This window comes from Cicer arietinum, chromosome 7, assembly GCF_000331145.2.
Source record: "Cicer arietinum cultivar CDC Frontier isolate Library 1 chromosome 7, Cicar.CDCFrontier_v2.0, whole genome shotgun sequence".
Lineage (NCBI taxonomy): Eukaryota > Viridiplantae > Streptophyta > Magnoliopsida > Fabales > Fabaceae > Cicer > Cicer arietinum.
This window is the reverse complement of record NC_021166.2, coordinates 38,099,347-38,116,052: the sequence shown is the minus strand read 5'-3', so window position 1 is coordinate 38,116,052 and position 16,706 is coordinate 38,099,347. Positions and strand designations below refer to the sequence as shown.

The 16,706-nt window shown below is 31.2% G+C and overlaps 1 protein-coding gene across 2 annotated transcripts; it reads left to right on the top strand.

Annotated features, from left to right (window-relative positions):
* The first annotated feature begins 12,761 nt into the window (after positions 1-12,761).
* Positions 12,762-15,056, top strand: LOC101492619 (uncharacterized). Of its 2 annotated transcripts, none has more exons than XM_027337690.2 (7): positions 12,762-13,104; positions 13,198-13,254; positions 13,368-13,493; positions 13,805-13,874; positions 14,413-14,505; positions 14,601-14,740; positions 14,829-15,056. In XM_027337690.2, exons 1-6 carry the CDS (start codon positions 12,959-12,961, stop codon positions 14,721-14,723), a joined length of 615 nt encoding a protein of 204 aa, XP_027193491.1. In that variant the 5' UTR covers positions 12,762-12,958; the 3' UTR covers positions 14,724-14,740; positions 14,829-15,056. The 2 variants fall into 2 exon arrangements, with proteins under 2 accessions (XP_027193491.1, XP_004513142.1); XM_004513085.4 differs by having other exon boundaries at positions 12,767-13,104; positions 14,627-14,740.
* The last annotated feature ends 1,650 nt before the right edge of the window (positions 15,057-16,706 follow it).

Sequence of the window (16,706 nt, the reverse complement as noted above, 5' to 3'; positions counted from 1 at the left end):
GAAGACACTAAAGCCAAATTCGGACTCAAAAGAGGAGAAACATGCCGATCACGTCAACTAGAATAAGTTGTGCGCATGGAGCGCATTTCCGAACCAGTGACACTATCCAAGCGCGCCCAGAGCGCCTATCCTGCGCCTGGAGCACGCGACGCGCATCAGCATTCAGTAAAATGCATTTTTTTTTTCACTTTCTAGGCATCTTTTTGACTATTGGAAAGTTGGGAGACTTGTGCCCTAGCAGAGAAACTCAAAGACGACCATTTCTAACACCATTGGAGCAGTTTTACCAAGAATCATTCATGAATCTTTCTTGTAATTCTTCTCTAATCTCTATCTTTTCTATCTCTGTCATGACTAACTAAACTCTATTTGTTAGGGATGAGTGTAACAAGACGAAACCCTTATTTTTCTGATTTGATTTCTATTTATATGAATGAGTTTATGGAATTATTTTTCTCATCTATGTGCTTAATGCTTTTTATTGCTTGATCAATATTAAAATTCTCAATAATTTGTATTTTGAAACGAGAGTGGACTTTACGAATGCTTGAGATGAAAAATTTATGAATTTGTAGTCTAGGGATAGATGTAGGTCATGAAACCAATTAAATTAGTTGCAAAGGCAATAGTTTAACAAGAGAATTCTTGTACGATAAGGCTTCATTCTAATCTTAAATCCATTAAAGAATTATGGGTAACTTTGGAATTAAAGGTTTTGTCACTGAGATATTAGGGCAAGAATAATAAAGAGAATTCGGTAATAATTCAATAACGAAATTCAGTAACTAGGATCAAATTAGACACCAAGGTTGGATTCGAATTGAAACTCATCCCTGACATTTTTCTTATTATAAATGATCAATTTTATTAATGCTGTTAATTTTAAATGTTATTTTAATCAATTTGAGAACTTTTTGTTTAATTTTAGTAGTTAAATATAATTCGATAGTAAAATGCAATCCTTAAGCTCGATACTCGGTATTACGATTTTAATTATTACTTGCAACGATTCAGTACACATGCTGAAACGCTATCAAGTTTTTGGCGCCGTTGCTGGGGATTGTCATATCACTATTGAATTTAATTTATTTACTTAATTGAAATTTTTTGCTCTGCAATAAAATTTTTGCTTTTATTTTAATTTTGAAATTTTTTTTGTTTTTCTTGTATTTTTTTTCTTTTATTTGGTGAGCTTGCTAATGTCATGTGGTAGTGGTTTGTCTCTTCTTTATTTGAGATAACTATTCGCTGTATAGCATGGAACATTATAATGATGATATTCTACTACAATTATATGAAGAGTGTCACACTTGTCTTATATCTGACATATGTCGCTTTATTGAGGGGCAAATCTTGAGAGATACATTTTTAAAATATCACCCTCAGATCCCTTAGATGCAGCCTCTTAAGTGTGACTTTTGCGGCGAAGGACATATGAATGGAAATTGTTTTGATTACCTTGTCGAACTAATAGAATATGAAGATTTTTTGGTCAAAGATGCAAAAAACGACGAGTGTTATATTCTAAAAAATCAATTGGAAACAAATTCTACCTCCTAAAATTCTATCCAAAGAATCAGATGACAAAGACTTTCACATTATGGATGTTTTGGTTGAATTCATGAAGAATAACATGGTTTCAATTGAAAGATTTGAAAGTCAATGTGAGAGGTTATTTGAGCAAGTGGTTAAGGTTGAGATGTTGGAGGAGAAGTTGAAGATTGAAGATAATTTCATTGTTGTGGTAGAAGAAGATAAGCAAGAGAAAAAGACGAATAAGGAAAAGAAAAAACAAGAGATTGATAAAATTTGAGATTCAATCTATGCCTTGTTCATCAACGTCTAATTGAGAAGGACATGGAAGCAGCGTCTTTTATTTTTCAAGTTCATGGAATTTCTACCAAACAAAAAGAAGAAGAAGGATGATGTGTTCTTCATGTCATATATGGCACCTTGACAATAGTTGAAGCGTCAAACTAATGACTTTAAAGAAATATTTCGTGGGAGGCAACCCACAAGTAGAGGTAACTTTTATTTTTTGCAATCTTATTTTTGTTATTTGAACTTGTTTCTTTCTAATTGTGTGTAAACGTGCACTATGATGAAGAATTATTAACAACTTGCATTTGGTCTTAAGTTTTTTGTTTGGGATTCTGAAATTTTTCTTTGCTCATATCATTGCTCAATTCGATAAGTTTCACTAATGCATGCATTGTTGATTACTCCTTAGTTGTCGAAGTCTCGCTTGCCATTTTTTAAATAAAAGAAAAAAAGAAGAAAAAAAACTAAATAAATTTTGCAGTGGCATGTTTGACATCATTTAAATAGTTCATATTCTTTCTTATTATCCTAGCTGTGAGCTTTCGAGCCTAAAACTTTAATTCTTTGTTGTGTGATTATTCAGACATGTGTTATCCTTTCAGAACTTGCACTAATTATGACTTGCATCACTTGTAATTTATGCATACACTGAGGCAATTTCGTTTGGTCGTTTGAGCCTTTTTAACTACCCTATGAAAATTTTGTCCTTTGCTAGCCCTTTTGAGTTTTGTCCTTTTATTTCGGTTACTAGACACTTACAAGCCAAAGTCCTAACTTTAATTAAATTACCTTACTTGGGGTTGCTCATGGGATAGCAACCTTTTAAGTTTGTGGTGGTGATTCTCATAAAAAGAAAAAGAAAAAAAAAGACAAAAAAAAAATCAAAACAAAAAAAAAAAAGAAAAAAAAAGTTTGTGTGCTTTGATAAATAATATCTTCTTGGTTCTTTTGTCAATGTTTGAGAATCTCCAGAATGAAAACGTGAATAAAAATAAAAAGTGGTCGAATAATTTGAAAATGTATGCCTAACTCCAAGTAGTAAAACCTACTATCCCAAAATGTCTTACCTTTACCAAAGCCCCATTACAACCCGAAAGTCCTCCAAAAGTGTACGTATTTGTTGGATTGTGATTGCTAACAAGAATTTTTTGAAGTCTATGGTAGAGTGATGCATGTTCTAGGATTTGAGTGATAAATTCATAACCCTTGCTAAAATTTGAGAAAATTTTTGGTGAGATTGTGTGAAGAGATAGTTGAACTTGATGAATGAATGCTAAAGTATACAAATTGTGTTTTTTTTCGTCTCATGCAAAAAACATGGAAAAACATCAAGCCTGTTAAGACTAACAAACCACGACCTAACTAGATTTGAGTACCTAAACAAAAAATAATTCCTCTTGCAGATGTCCTTAGCAGCAGGATTAAAACACTAATCACGGTACCTGGACATTGGCTACTCACGACACATGACGAGAGAAATGTCTATATTTCAAGACCTGTTCTTGAAGAAAGAAGGAACAATAGGCTTCAAAAGCAACTAGAAACGAAGGATAGCAGGTTCTGGTACAATTGGTAATGGCTTTTCACCCTTTATTAAAAATGTTTTGTTTTATAAAGGACTGAAGCATAACTAATAGGACATAAGTCAATTAAGCGACAATGGTTATGACGTTGTCTTCAATCATAAGTTTTGTAAGGCAATCAGTCAAATGGATGGGGTTGTACTTTTTACTGGTCAAAGGTAGAATAACTTGTACAAAGTAAATGTTTTTAATCTAGAAAAACAAGAGGTCAAGTGTCTTATGTTTGTTAATAAGGAACACATGACTTGGTAAAATAGATTAAACCTTGCTAATTTAAGATTAATCTCTAAATTAAGCAAACTAGAATTGGTTAGAGGGATGCGAAATCTCAAGTACAAATAAGAAGTTTTTTTTTGTGAAGCATGCCATAAAAGAAAACATGCCATAAAGCATGCCATAAAGGAATTGGTTACAGGGTTGCCAAATCTCAAGTACAAATGTTGAGTTTTTTTTCTTCCAAAAAATTTGTTTCCATTACAAGACCCCTTGAGCTTTTACACAAATATTTGTTTGGTCCAGTTGAAATTGCCTTTTTCAATGGTAAAAAAATATGGACTTGTTATTGTTGATGATTACACTAGATGGACATGGGTAAAATTCCTAAGACGCAAGGATGAGTCCCATAAAGTATTCATTATATTCTGTAAGAAAGTGCAAGATGAAAAATGTATCGCAACAATTCGTAGTAATCGTAGTGGTGAGTTTGAAAACTCCCTTTTTGGAAACTTCTGTGAAGAGATTGACATCCTACATAATTTTTTTCTCCTACAGCACCTCAACATAATGGTGTTGTAGAAATGAAAAATAGGTCTCTTCAAGAGATGACACACACTATAATTAATGAAATGAATGTTGCAAAGAACTTCTAGGCAAAAGTAGTGAATATTGCATGTTATGTTCAAAATAGAGTATGGATTAGACCTATTCTAAACAAGACTCCTTATAAATTGTGGAAGGGTAAAAATCGCAACATTCCCAACTTTAGACAATTTGGCTATATTTGTTATATTTTAAACACCAACGAAAAGCTTGACAAATTTGACTCAAAATCACAAAAACGCATCCTCTTGGGATACTCTTAAAGGTCTAAAGCCTATAGAGTATTATACAATTTGGAAACTCTGGTTGTCGAAGAGTCGATCAATGCTAAGTTTGATGACAACAAATTTGACTTTAAAAGGTAAGAGCAAGATGATTATTTTGCAGAAAAACCAGAAGTAGGATACAAATTAGAGGATAACAACAAACCAAAAGATATTGGAAGACCAAAAGAACAATAAATATTAGAGTAGGAATTCATAACTGGAAGGAAATACAAGTCATCTCATCCAAACTGACTTGTACTTTGAAAAACAAGTGATCATCTGAAGACCAGATCAACATTGAAAGATACATCATTGTTTGGTCTAATCTCATATTGAACCAACCTTTGTAGATGAAGCTTCATCAAAAAATGGTTGGATTCTGAAAATGCAGGAAGAAGTGAAAGAATTCAAGAGAAACAATATCTAAAATCTTGTTCCAAGACCAGATAATAAGAAGCCCATAGGAACAAAGTGGGTATTCAAAAAAAGGTTGAATGAAAAAGAAGAAGTTGTTGAGACGAAATCTCAATTTAATGTTTTGATGAAAACAAACAAAAAGTTAATTAAGAATTCTAATTATGATTCTAAGTGTTTTGATATTTAACATGTATTTTTGAGTATGTTAAAACAAGATAGGTATCAAACATCACAAATCAAATCAAAGAAAGCAGTTCTGGAAAACGAAGATCGATCTTGACTTATTGATGAGAAACGAAGAACGATCTTCGTTTATGGCAGAAACAAGGATAATCTGTTTCCTTGAAAAAGATCAATCTTGGAAACAATATTCATCTTATACTCTCATATAGAATCAACAAAAGATCAATCCAAGTCACATTTGTTCCAGAATTTGAAGAATCAAAGGCATGCTTCAATAAAGGCATATCACAAAGATCATTCTTCTTATAAAGCAAATGCAAGTACAAGACTACAAGTAGTAAAGTACACTACTGATTTGAACTATCCTAAAGCATGCACACATAACAGAAAAGCATGTACTCAAGGCTGACATACTGACACAAATCATAGAGTACAACGCTAGTTCATCATAAACCAAAAGATCAATCCTCGATCGATCTTTTGATGCAGCTGATCGTTCTTGTTTTTGGCAGAATTTATCCAACAACTCTTTCATGACAGCTGGTCCCTTTCCAACGGCCACATGAGCTGTCCTAAGCCTTCTTGGAGTCTATAAATGCAACTGCAAGTTGAAGAACAAAACACAACAATCAGCACCAAGCAAAAGATCAATCTTTTCGATCATACTCAAGTGTCTCAAAATCTTTCTTATAGTTTGTTGTTTTGTTTTAATCTTTGTGTTGTAATCATTTACAACTGAGGTCTATTTACATAATATATTTCTCAAACAAGAGTTGAGTAAATATCCAGATTCTAAATAGTCTCAAATCCATCACTTTGGAACTCAAGCTTGTTTTGTCAAATCTTGAGTAAATTGCAAAAATCCTTTCATGTTTTGAAAGGTAACTTGTTAAAGCCTTTTCCAAAACAGTAAGGTAGAACTGAAGAAATCCTTTCTAGGTAGAAGGGTAGGAATTGTGTAAAGGTCAAGATTGATCCATGAAAACCAAGAACGATCTTGGTTTGAACACTTAGTGAAAAATCTCACGGTTGTGAGGACTGGACGTAACCCGGGTTGGGTGAACCAGGATATATCCTTGTGTGATCTCTCTATCTCTATCTCTATTTATTTTATGCATTACAATCAGAGTTTATATTGATAACATTGATATTGTTGTTTTTTACTAACCAAGATCAATCTTCGTTATAACCAAGATCAATCTTGAGTTGAATTTTCAGTTTTAAATAGGAATATTTTAAAAGGGGCAATTATAATTAAAACCTCCATTCCTTATAATTGATATTTTTTACTTCAATTGACATCAGATCTCGGTCTCAAAAGTTCAACACCTAACAAGTGTTAGAGAAAAGATCTAGAAAAATGTCAAAAGATATGTACATTGCTGAAGGAGGGTCATCATATAGACCACCTTACTTTGGTGGCATAGACTACTATTTCTGGAAAAGAAAAATGCAGCTGTTTCTGAAATCTCAAGATAGAGGAATGTGGCGCATCATTACAAATGGAGATTTCGTACCAAGAGCCGACCAAAATGATTCAACCTCTGCTGAAAAGAAAGAAGCAGATTGGACAGCAGAAGAAAAATCTAAGGTACTCCTAAACTCTAAAGCTCAATTATTCTTATCGTGTGCTTTGAGCAAATTGATCCATGAACACGTAGTGAAAAATCTCACGGTTGTGAGGGCTGGACGTAACCGGGGTTGGGTGAACCAGGATATATCCTTGTGTGATCTCTCTATCTCTATTTATTTTATGCATTACAATCAGAGTTTATATTGATAACATTGATATTGCTGTTTTTTACTAACCAAGATCAATCTTCGTTATAACCAAGATCAATCTTGAGTTGAATTTTCAGTTTTAAATAGGAATATTTTAAAAGGGGCAATTATAATTCAAACCTCCATTCCTTATAATTGACATTGCTTACTTCAGAAGTGGTAAGAAATAAAGCTAGTCTAGTAGCTCAAGGTTACAATCAACAAGAAGGTATATACTACATTAAGACATTTTCTCCAGTGGCAAGGTTAGAAGCTATTTGAATTCTATTATCTTATGTTGCACAAAATAATATGTTATACCATATGGATGTAAAAAGTTGTTTTTTAAATGGTTACATAAATGAGGAAGTTTATGACAAACAACCCCTTGGGTTTTCTTAATAATTTAGATTCAACAAAAGCATAATGGAGTTTTGATTCATCAGACTAACTATACAGAAAAGCTTCTCAAGAAGATCAAGATGGATGAATGCAAACCAATGAGCACTCCAATGCATCCAACCTGCTCACTAGAAAAAGACGAGTCAAGTAAGAAGGTTGATCAAAAAACCTTCAAAGGAATGATAGGTTCTTTGCTTTATTTAACTGCAATTATGCATGATATATGTTTAGTGTGTGTGTGCGCACCAGGTTTCAGACAGATCCAAAAGAATTCCACTTGACAACAGTTAAGAGGATCTTTAGATACCTAGAAGGTACTACTAACCTTGTTTTATTCAATAAGCAATATTTTGAGTACATGTTAGTAGGATAATGTGATGCTGACTATGCAAGAGACAAACTTGAAAGAAAAACCAGTAGTGGAAATTTCACTTTTCTAGGTGGCAATCTGATATCATGGTCCCGCAAGAGACAAAACACCAATGCTTTGTCAAAAGAAAATTATATCTCAACAACAAGATGTAGTACTCAACTCCTATAGATGAAGCATTAGCTGGAAGACTACAAGCTTCGCGATAGTAAAATTTCAATATTCTCTAATAAAATTTGGCCATTTGCTTAACTAAAAATCCAAGTATGCACTATAAGGATAAACAAATAAAAATAAAATATCACTTCACAAGAGATTTTGTCCAGAAGGAAATTTTAGATATTAAGTTTATTGACACTGAGCATCAGTAGGCATACATTCTAACAAAACCTTTTGCTGCAGATATGGTTAAGTTTATAAAAGAAAATCTAAATATTGTTTCTATAACTGAATAACGGTTCTATTTTGACGTAATAGAATTTCTACGTTATATATATATATATATATATATATTTATACTGTGTGTGTGTTAACTTTTGAGAACAATTTGAAACAACTCCAATTCATTTTTTTTTTACAAAAAACCTTCAAACACGGGGAGTTCTTTCAAAAGTTAGAACGTTACTCTAAATTATTATTGTTAAATATGCTTAGAGTTAGGGGGAACCTTATGCTTTATTATCTTTCTTAAATTGTTCACAAAAATAGATATTTTTTCATCATAAAAAAGGGGGAGATTGTTAGAACCCAGATGGTTTGGAGAACAATTCCTTACCTTGTTTTTATGAAAACAAAAGGTATTTTGTGAGAACAGATTAATGCACTAATAATTTAATTGAGTGTGCAAAAAATGAGCTAAAGGAAGCGTCTAGGATCAGAGGAAACACGACCACTAGAGGATACCACTAAATCATACCACCAAATGATACCACCATATGATACCACTAGAGGAAGTGACCAAAGGAAGTCAATAGATAGAGCAAACATATCAGAGGAAAAGAACAACATGCACCCTTCTTTGTGTTGAGTTGTACATCAGATAAAGCAAGCAGATTAAGAAGAAACATAATATAAAGACGAATAAGAGGAAAAGAACAACATATTCCCTTCGATGTCACCAAAGGAGATGCCTCTAATGATTTGTCCCTACCTTTAAGTATCTAAGTCTTAGGATCTGACTCTGATAATCTGCCTCCAAGGTTTTACCTTTGAAGATTAGACTCTAAAGTCAAGTGAAACATGCTCCATAAAGCTGCCTACAACAAAGCAACTCAGAGGCAAACATCTGACTCTGATTTACAATGCTGACTTTATCTCTACTAAGTTTCCTTTGGCCAGTAATTCAACACCAGAAGATGATTGGGTCTAACTTTGACCTTCACTATACTTTTGACTTTGATTTTTAGACTCTGCCTCCAACAAAAACAAGAGCCTGACTTTGAGGAAAGTCAATGTCTCTCATAAAAAAGTCAATGTCTCTCATGAAAAAGTCAATGCAACCTAAAAAGTCAACACTTTGACAAACAATGATCAAAAATTGAATTTCAATAACTAACAAGAAATGAATTTCAACAACCGTCAAAAAATGATAAGAAAATTCAAAGCTCAAGAACAAAGAACAAATTCAAACAATTGGCATCTACAGATGGTTCAAACCACATGAGGAACCCGACACAACCATACACGAAGTACGAAGAACGAAAAAATTATACAAGCTGAATATCAATCAATCATTAATTACTTAGATTTTATTTATCACTCAATTGTAATATCATTCTAGTTGTGCTAAGTTAGTGAGCAATATTGCAACCATCCTCTAGTGAGAGTAAACCCATAAACAAAAACTAAATACTTGTGTAACCTTGCTTGATAGTGGCTATAAATCCTTAATGACTTGTGATTTTCAAGTTGGATATTGAGAAAACTTAACTAGTGAAAGTTAAGTGGTTGTAATCTATTTTGAATTACTAGATTAAATCCTTCTAGGTGAAGGGACTCGATGTACCTATCGAATTGGTAGTGAATTAGGATAACTTATTGTGTTATTCCTCTTCCCTCTTTTTACTGCCTCTGATTTTCTTGTTTTATTTTCACCATTTGTTGGCTCAGAAATTTCTTAAAAACTGATTACACAATCAAACATCCCATTTCTTGTGTATTTTCCACCTTCAGTTTACCCACATGATTAAGATTGCAAGTACTTAATGTTAATTTCCCGACTCATTTTCAGTTGTGTAAAGCAAGGACTGAGGATAGCTTGCATCTCTTTTTTTAGTGTCAAAATAGCATACTTTGTTGGCAGTGTTGTAATTTTATGGTGGTTGTCCAATCTATGCAGCTTCTGCTTCAAGCGTAGTTTTGAAGCTGCTGCATAATCTGAATGTGATCGATGCAGTCACAATGGTAATGACTTTATGGTAAGAGCAGTCATGAGAATTCATACGTAAGAGCAATCATGAGAATTCATGTGCAAGTCCTTCATAGAGGAGTACAAATTTTGGAGGAATGAAGACAAGTCCAAATCATGTAGCAGACTTTGTCAAGCATGACTATTGTAGGCTAGCCGGTTGTTTCCCTAGCTTGTGTGGCTATGATGACTCTTCATCATATGCATATTTTTAATTGTTTTTAATCTTATTTATCTTCAATCATTAGTTAATTTAAAGAGTTATTTGATATATTTTGCAGATTCTAGTTCTTGGATCTAATAAAATGTTTATCTTCTTATTCCCTTGATTTAGTAGAGATTTTTCGTAGTTTTGTGTTGTTTCTTTGTTTTAGTGCAGTGTTGAATTTCGGTGGGAAATCAACGTGATATATGTGGAGTATTTCAGCCATATATGGAGTTGTAGATGTACAATTGGAGTCAAGCCAAGTGCATATGAAAGCTAAGATCCATAGATGAAACTTTCATGAAGACACTAGAACCAAATTCAGACTCAAAAGAGGATAAAAATGCACTGAACACCAGACATAAGATGTTTTGTGCTTGAAGCGCGGAGCCTGCGCCTGAGGTGCATTTCCACAATATTTTCACATCTTGATTTTGCTCAGGCGCGCTTGGAGCGCAAATCCCGTGCCTGGGGCGCGTGGTGCTCTACTGAATATATAAAAACGCATTTTTCTCACTTTATAGGGATATTTTTGGCTATTTGGAAGTTTGGAGACTTGTGTCGTAGCAGAGAAACTCATATATGGCTGTTCTTAACACCATTGGAGAAGTTTTATCAAGAATCATTCATGAATCCTTCTTGTAATTCTTCTTTAATCCTTATCTTTTGTATCTCTGTCATGAGTAACTAAATCCTATTTGTTAGGGATGAGTGAAACAAGATGTAACCCTTATTTTTTGATTTGATTTCTAGTTGTATGAATGAGTTTATTGAATTATTTTTCTCATCTATGTGCTTAATGCTTTTTATTGCTTGATCATCATTAAAATGTTCTACAATTCATATTTTGAAACAGAAGCGGACTTTACAAATGTTTGAGATGAGAAATTCATGATATTGTAATCTAGGGATAGATGCAAGTCATGAAACCAATTAAATTTGTTGCAAAAACAACAATTTAAAAGGAGAATTCTTGTACCTTAAAGCTTAATTATAATCTTAACTTCACTAAGGAATTAGGAGTTACTTTGGAATTAAAGGTTCTGCCACTAAGACATTAGGGTAAGAATAATAAAGAGAATTTGGTAATAATTCAATAAAGGAATTTAGTAAGTAGGACCAAATCAGAAACCAAGGTTGGATTCGAAGTGAAACTCATCCCTAACATTTTTCTTATTATAAAGGATCAATTTTATTACCGTTGTTAATTTTAAATATTATTCAATCAATTCATAAGCTTTTTGTTCAGTTTTAGTAATTCAATATAATTCAGTAGTAAAACGCAATCATTGAGTTCGACACTCGGTACTACCGTTTTAATTGTTACTTGCAACATTCAGTACACTTGCTGAAACACTACCAATCTACTAGCACAAGTTTGAAGTGGATAAAACAATTTGTTGGACGACTTAAATGCAATGTTGATGCTTCTTTATCCTCTATTGATAATCAAGTTGACCTTGTCATATGTATTTATAATTATGAAAGAAGCTTTGTTCTAGAACAAACATAATGTTTCTCCCTTCTTGCTCAATTGTTGAAGTTCAAATCTTTTTTCTACTATTAGCGTTACGATGGGTACAAGAACTTCACCTTGAAGCAGTAGATTTTAAGTTGGACTCTAAAGTAGTTGTGGATAAGTTTGGTGCGAATAATGTGGATGAGTCTAAATGGGGACCATCCTCACTAATTGTATATTCCTCATTTCATATGTGTTTAGAAACTCTAAGGTTGAGTTTGATCGGAGACAAATAAATGATATTACTCGTGTTTTAGTATGAATAGTTACATTTTTAGTTACGCTCCATACGTTTATTGAGATTCCTATTTGTATTTAACACATTGTTAATGAAAAGCTATAAGTATTTTAAGTAAAAGGTTAAAATGTGATATTGGCTTGTATTTTGAAAATAATTTTTGTTCTTTAACTTTATGCCTTTTTGCATAAGTCAAGCGCCCTTTGATTTTGACTAGGTAATGCTGATATGGATTCATTTTTAAAAACCTGTATGTGTAGACATGAAATTTAATTAAAAATAATTTTTTTATTGTCATGTGACCATTGACAATGATAATATTTGATTAACAAAATTTAGATTTTAGTATGCAATTTCTTTTGTCTATCACAAATATAAACAACTTTTGTGTATGGAAAGAAGAAATCACAAAATAAAACATAAATTTTATTGACCAAATGATATCATTGGACAAAAATCACGTGATATATATTTTATTTTAATTAATTTCACGTCTATGCGTACAAATTTTAAAAAATAAGTGAACGTCATTGTTGACTCGATTAAAATCAAGTAATAAAAATTGTTATATTTATAATAAGAGGATAAAAAAAAAGAAAGAATTGGATTCTCTATATCTTTATTGTTGAAAGACTTTGATAAGTTTAGTGTAGTTTAAAACAAAATTAATGATTAAAATAAATTAATAAATATTATTTAGATGAGAGAGAAAATTTGGTTAATAGAGATTTAAGAACAAAGTCAAAGGTAGGCTATGTTGGTTCACAGAGAAGATACGCGGAGTTTATTATTTAAAAAAAGAAAATGGATGTAGAAAGGGAGAATTACTCCCTCACCCATTTCACACGTTTTTTCATTCATTCTTGTATTACTTTTTTGGGGTCAGATTTTGCATTTTCATTTTCAATCCCATAATTCAATTAAGATACTCTGAAGTTGAAATTGAAGTTCCTATCCTAACCTAATAATGGCTTCATCATCTTCAACAACATTCTGCAACCTCAAATTTCACTTCAAATTACCCTATAAAAATAGTCATATTAACACTTTTTCTCTTCCTCGTATTCTTCATATGAAGCAGGAGGAAAATCTCGACAGCCAAATCAATCGAAGGTTTCTACTTCCTAATTATTTATTTATTTATTTCATTTTCTCAAATCTATTTCTCTTATACTTAAATTACTGTTGTTTTTAATTATATTAAAGAGAACTCATATTGAGGAGCAGTGAATTAGCAACCATTGGCGCCATCTTCAATTTCAGGTACACCATGTTTTCCTTCTACCTTTCATTCAAGATTTAATATCATTGTTTAACAAGTTATGAGTGGATAAAAGAGTTTATAAAAATAATTGACTTTATCTCATATCCTGCAGTGGAAAGAAGCCTGAATATCTTGGAGTTCAGAAAAATTCAGCAGCATTGGCTCTGTGTCCAGCAACTAACAATTGTGTGTCAACCTCTGAGAATGTCAGTGATCTCATCCATTATGCTCCTCCTTGGTAATTTTTCCTTCTTTTTCTCATCTTTATTTTAAACTTAGTTTTCTAAGAATATACTTTATATATGAATTAGCTACAAGTTCTGTTTTTCATTTCAGGCTTAGCTTGATGTTTAATAGATATATCCAATGTGTTGTTTTGTTTTTTTGTCTTTATTTTTGCTTTAGTAATTTTTTAAAATGGCATTTTGAGGAGGGGCTGCTAAACCAGATTTAGGAGATAAAAGAAGTGATTTTGTCATTTAATAATTTAGACATTATATGTTATTGAGAAGAGGTTCACTTCATTTAATTTTTTTAATTATTGTACAGGAACTATAACCCTGAAGGTAGGAAAAGTCCTGTGAGCAGAGAAGAGGCATTGGAGGAACTAATAGAAGTGGTAATAAATATAATGCACAAGCAATGTGTGTCTGGCTATATACCACTCGAGTGAAACTAAGATTTTAGAATGTAGTCATGTTTCTCACTGAAATTAAGAAATTAACAAAACCTTCCTCAAACTATAAATTTTTGTCATTTTAGTCACATGTGTAGAATTTTGAGTTTTAGTTAACAACTATGAGATCTAATTTGACATTCATAAATAACTTTTTTAGAGCCAATATTTGATTTAAGTATTCAATTTTAGACAATAATTAGTAATACTTCCGCTCAGCTGATACATCAATTTTTGTTGACCTGACTGTCTCTCATATTTAGGACCAAAAGTCGTATTTATTTGCAGAAAGTAATGTAGACTAAAATAATGAACAATTTACAATTTCAAAATCGTTTTTGTCGATTTCTTAATTTTAGAGACCAATTTAGATATTCGCTCAACAATTATTATTTTTATATTGTAATAGCATTAGCATGCTATTTGCACTTGTTAAATCATTAAAGTGAAGCTGAAAAACCAGTTGTGGATAATTTTACAGATAGAATCAACAAGACCAGACAAATTCACACCACGAGTAGTTGAAAGGAAAGAAGACTATATTCGTGTGGAGTATCAAAGCTCAATCTTGGGGGTATGTGTGTGTAAATTACATCTAAGAAAAGGAAACTTATCAATGAAATTCAATCATCATCATAATCGTTTAATACATTTATATATGATTTCAAGAACATTGCCATTTGCCATGTGAACAGTTTGTGGACGACGTTGAGTTTTGGTTCCCACCAGGTAAGGGTTCGGTTGTGGAGTATCGATCGGCATCAAGGTTTGGAAACTTTGATTTTGATGTGAATAGAAAAAGAATCAAGGTAAAGTTCCATCACTTATATGTGCTTTCTCTATTGTTATTCTTCATTGCATACTAAAGTGATGGCAAATCATGTTGCTTGTTTACAGACACTACGACAAGAGTTGGAGAAGAAAGGATGGGCATCTCAAGATACCATATGACTAAAACTAATTATGCAGAATTCATATTAGCAGTTAAGCAACTATAACCAATTATAATATTGTTGTAATAATTTTTTATTATTAGACTACTGAGCTCACACAATCAATGTAGGAGAACATGTCATTTAAAATTTTATTTTTTATTATTTACAACATTAATTTTTCTGACTTTTATTTGTGGCTTAAATGAGATGATATTTTTTTATAAAATGGAAGAAGCAATGAGGTTTGAACTTAAAACTTCATGCATATTTTCCATGATCCAAACTAATCCTAAATTAAAGTTTTTTAAGTATATTTGTAAAATTTTATGTGTGAATATATGATACTCAAATTATCTTATACCATACTGTACATTTACTATACTTCATATTTGAGAGTTTTCATTTTATGAATAATTTTCTTAATGGAATTGATATTGTATATTTAATTTATAATTTTTGAAATAATTATTTTTAATAAGAATTTATCAACTTTAGATTCATTATTATTAAATTTCTTTTAATTTAACAATAATTTGAAACAGATTATAATATAGATTTATAAATACCCTATCATATGTAAGTATAGTCTTTGAAATTACTATCCATAGTTGGTACATATATTGTATGACTGCTTCACAAAAAAGACATGCCTTGTACTACTTTTTTTTCATTAATAAAGGCCTCCCGAAGTTGAGCCCCAGTACAAATGGGTACCTAGAAAACATAGTTGTCTGTAACAGTGGAGGAGTCCAATTTATACACACGCATAAGGTTAGAATGGCCTTTGCAATAGACACTATCATTTGTCCCCCACAAAACTAACTAATCTGTAAAAGCGATAAAAAACTAGAAGAAAATACGTCAACCGCATTATAATAGAGCGTAAAGATTTACACCAAACACAACAAAAAAAAGGGAAAATAATGTAGAGCCACTTGCAAAATAATTTGTCCTTAAATATATATATATATATATATATATATATATATATATATATATATATATATTAACTCTTTTGATATTTTATTTTGTCGATAAATCTTCTTTTAAATTTATATGTGTATTAATTATTATTTTATTAAAATATTATTAATTAGGCAAAAAAAAATATAATTATTTAAGTTTAAGTCAATTATCACTTTGGTTTTTAAAGTTTATTTTATCTTAATTTAGTTAATTAAATTATATTCTTTTTGCATAATTATTTCTTTGTCTCAATTTCAACAACAATTAGTTCAATTGAAAACTTTGGATTCTTTGAAATATTATCAAATGCTGCAATAATATGTTTTTCATACTAATCCTTCACAAAAAAAAACACATTCATCAAATCTTATAAATGATATATATTTTTTTCTCTCTACAATTTAAATCTACATATAGTTTCAAAAATAAGGTAATAAAAGTCTATCTATATAATTAATATCTTTAACTTTCTTTACGTGCAAAGTAATTTAGACAATCAACTTGTTGCTATGTTTCGATTAGATAATTTAATGACAGTAATTATATAAAATTTTCAAACTTTTAAAGGAATGCACGTGTAATTTTATATGTTTTAAAGACCGATGGTATAAACGAATGTAAGTTAAAAGACCAAATTATATAAAAAAAAAAAAAAAAAAAACTTAAATGACTTAAACAAAAATTAAACTAAACTTAAAGAACTAGAGATGTATTTTTATCTATTAGTTATTTTACATCTTATTGTAACAAACAACACATACTATAATGGAAAGATGAATTAATTCTCTCAATTAAAGGTACACTTGAAATTTTTTCACAAAAATAAAGATTCATTGAGAAAAACAAAATAAGTTTTTGACAAATTTGATTCTAT

Excerpts from the sequence above, each read along its gene's own strand:
- LOC101492619 (XM_004513085.4), top strand. The coding sequence starts at position 12,959 with ATGGCTTCATCATCTTCAACAACATTCTGCAACCTCAAATTTCACTTC. Across the intron at positions 13,105-13,197 it reads GACAGCCAAATCAATCGAAG|AGAACTCATATTGAGGAGCA; the intron begins GTTTCTACTTCC and ends ATTATATTAAAG. Across the intron at positions 13,255-13,367 it reads GGCGCCATCTTCAATTTCAG|TGGAAAGAAGCCTGAATATC; the intron begins GTACACCATGTT and ends CATATCCTGCAG.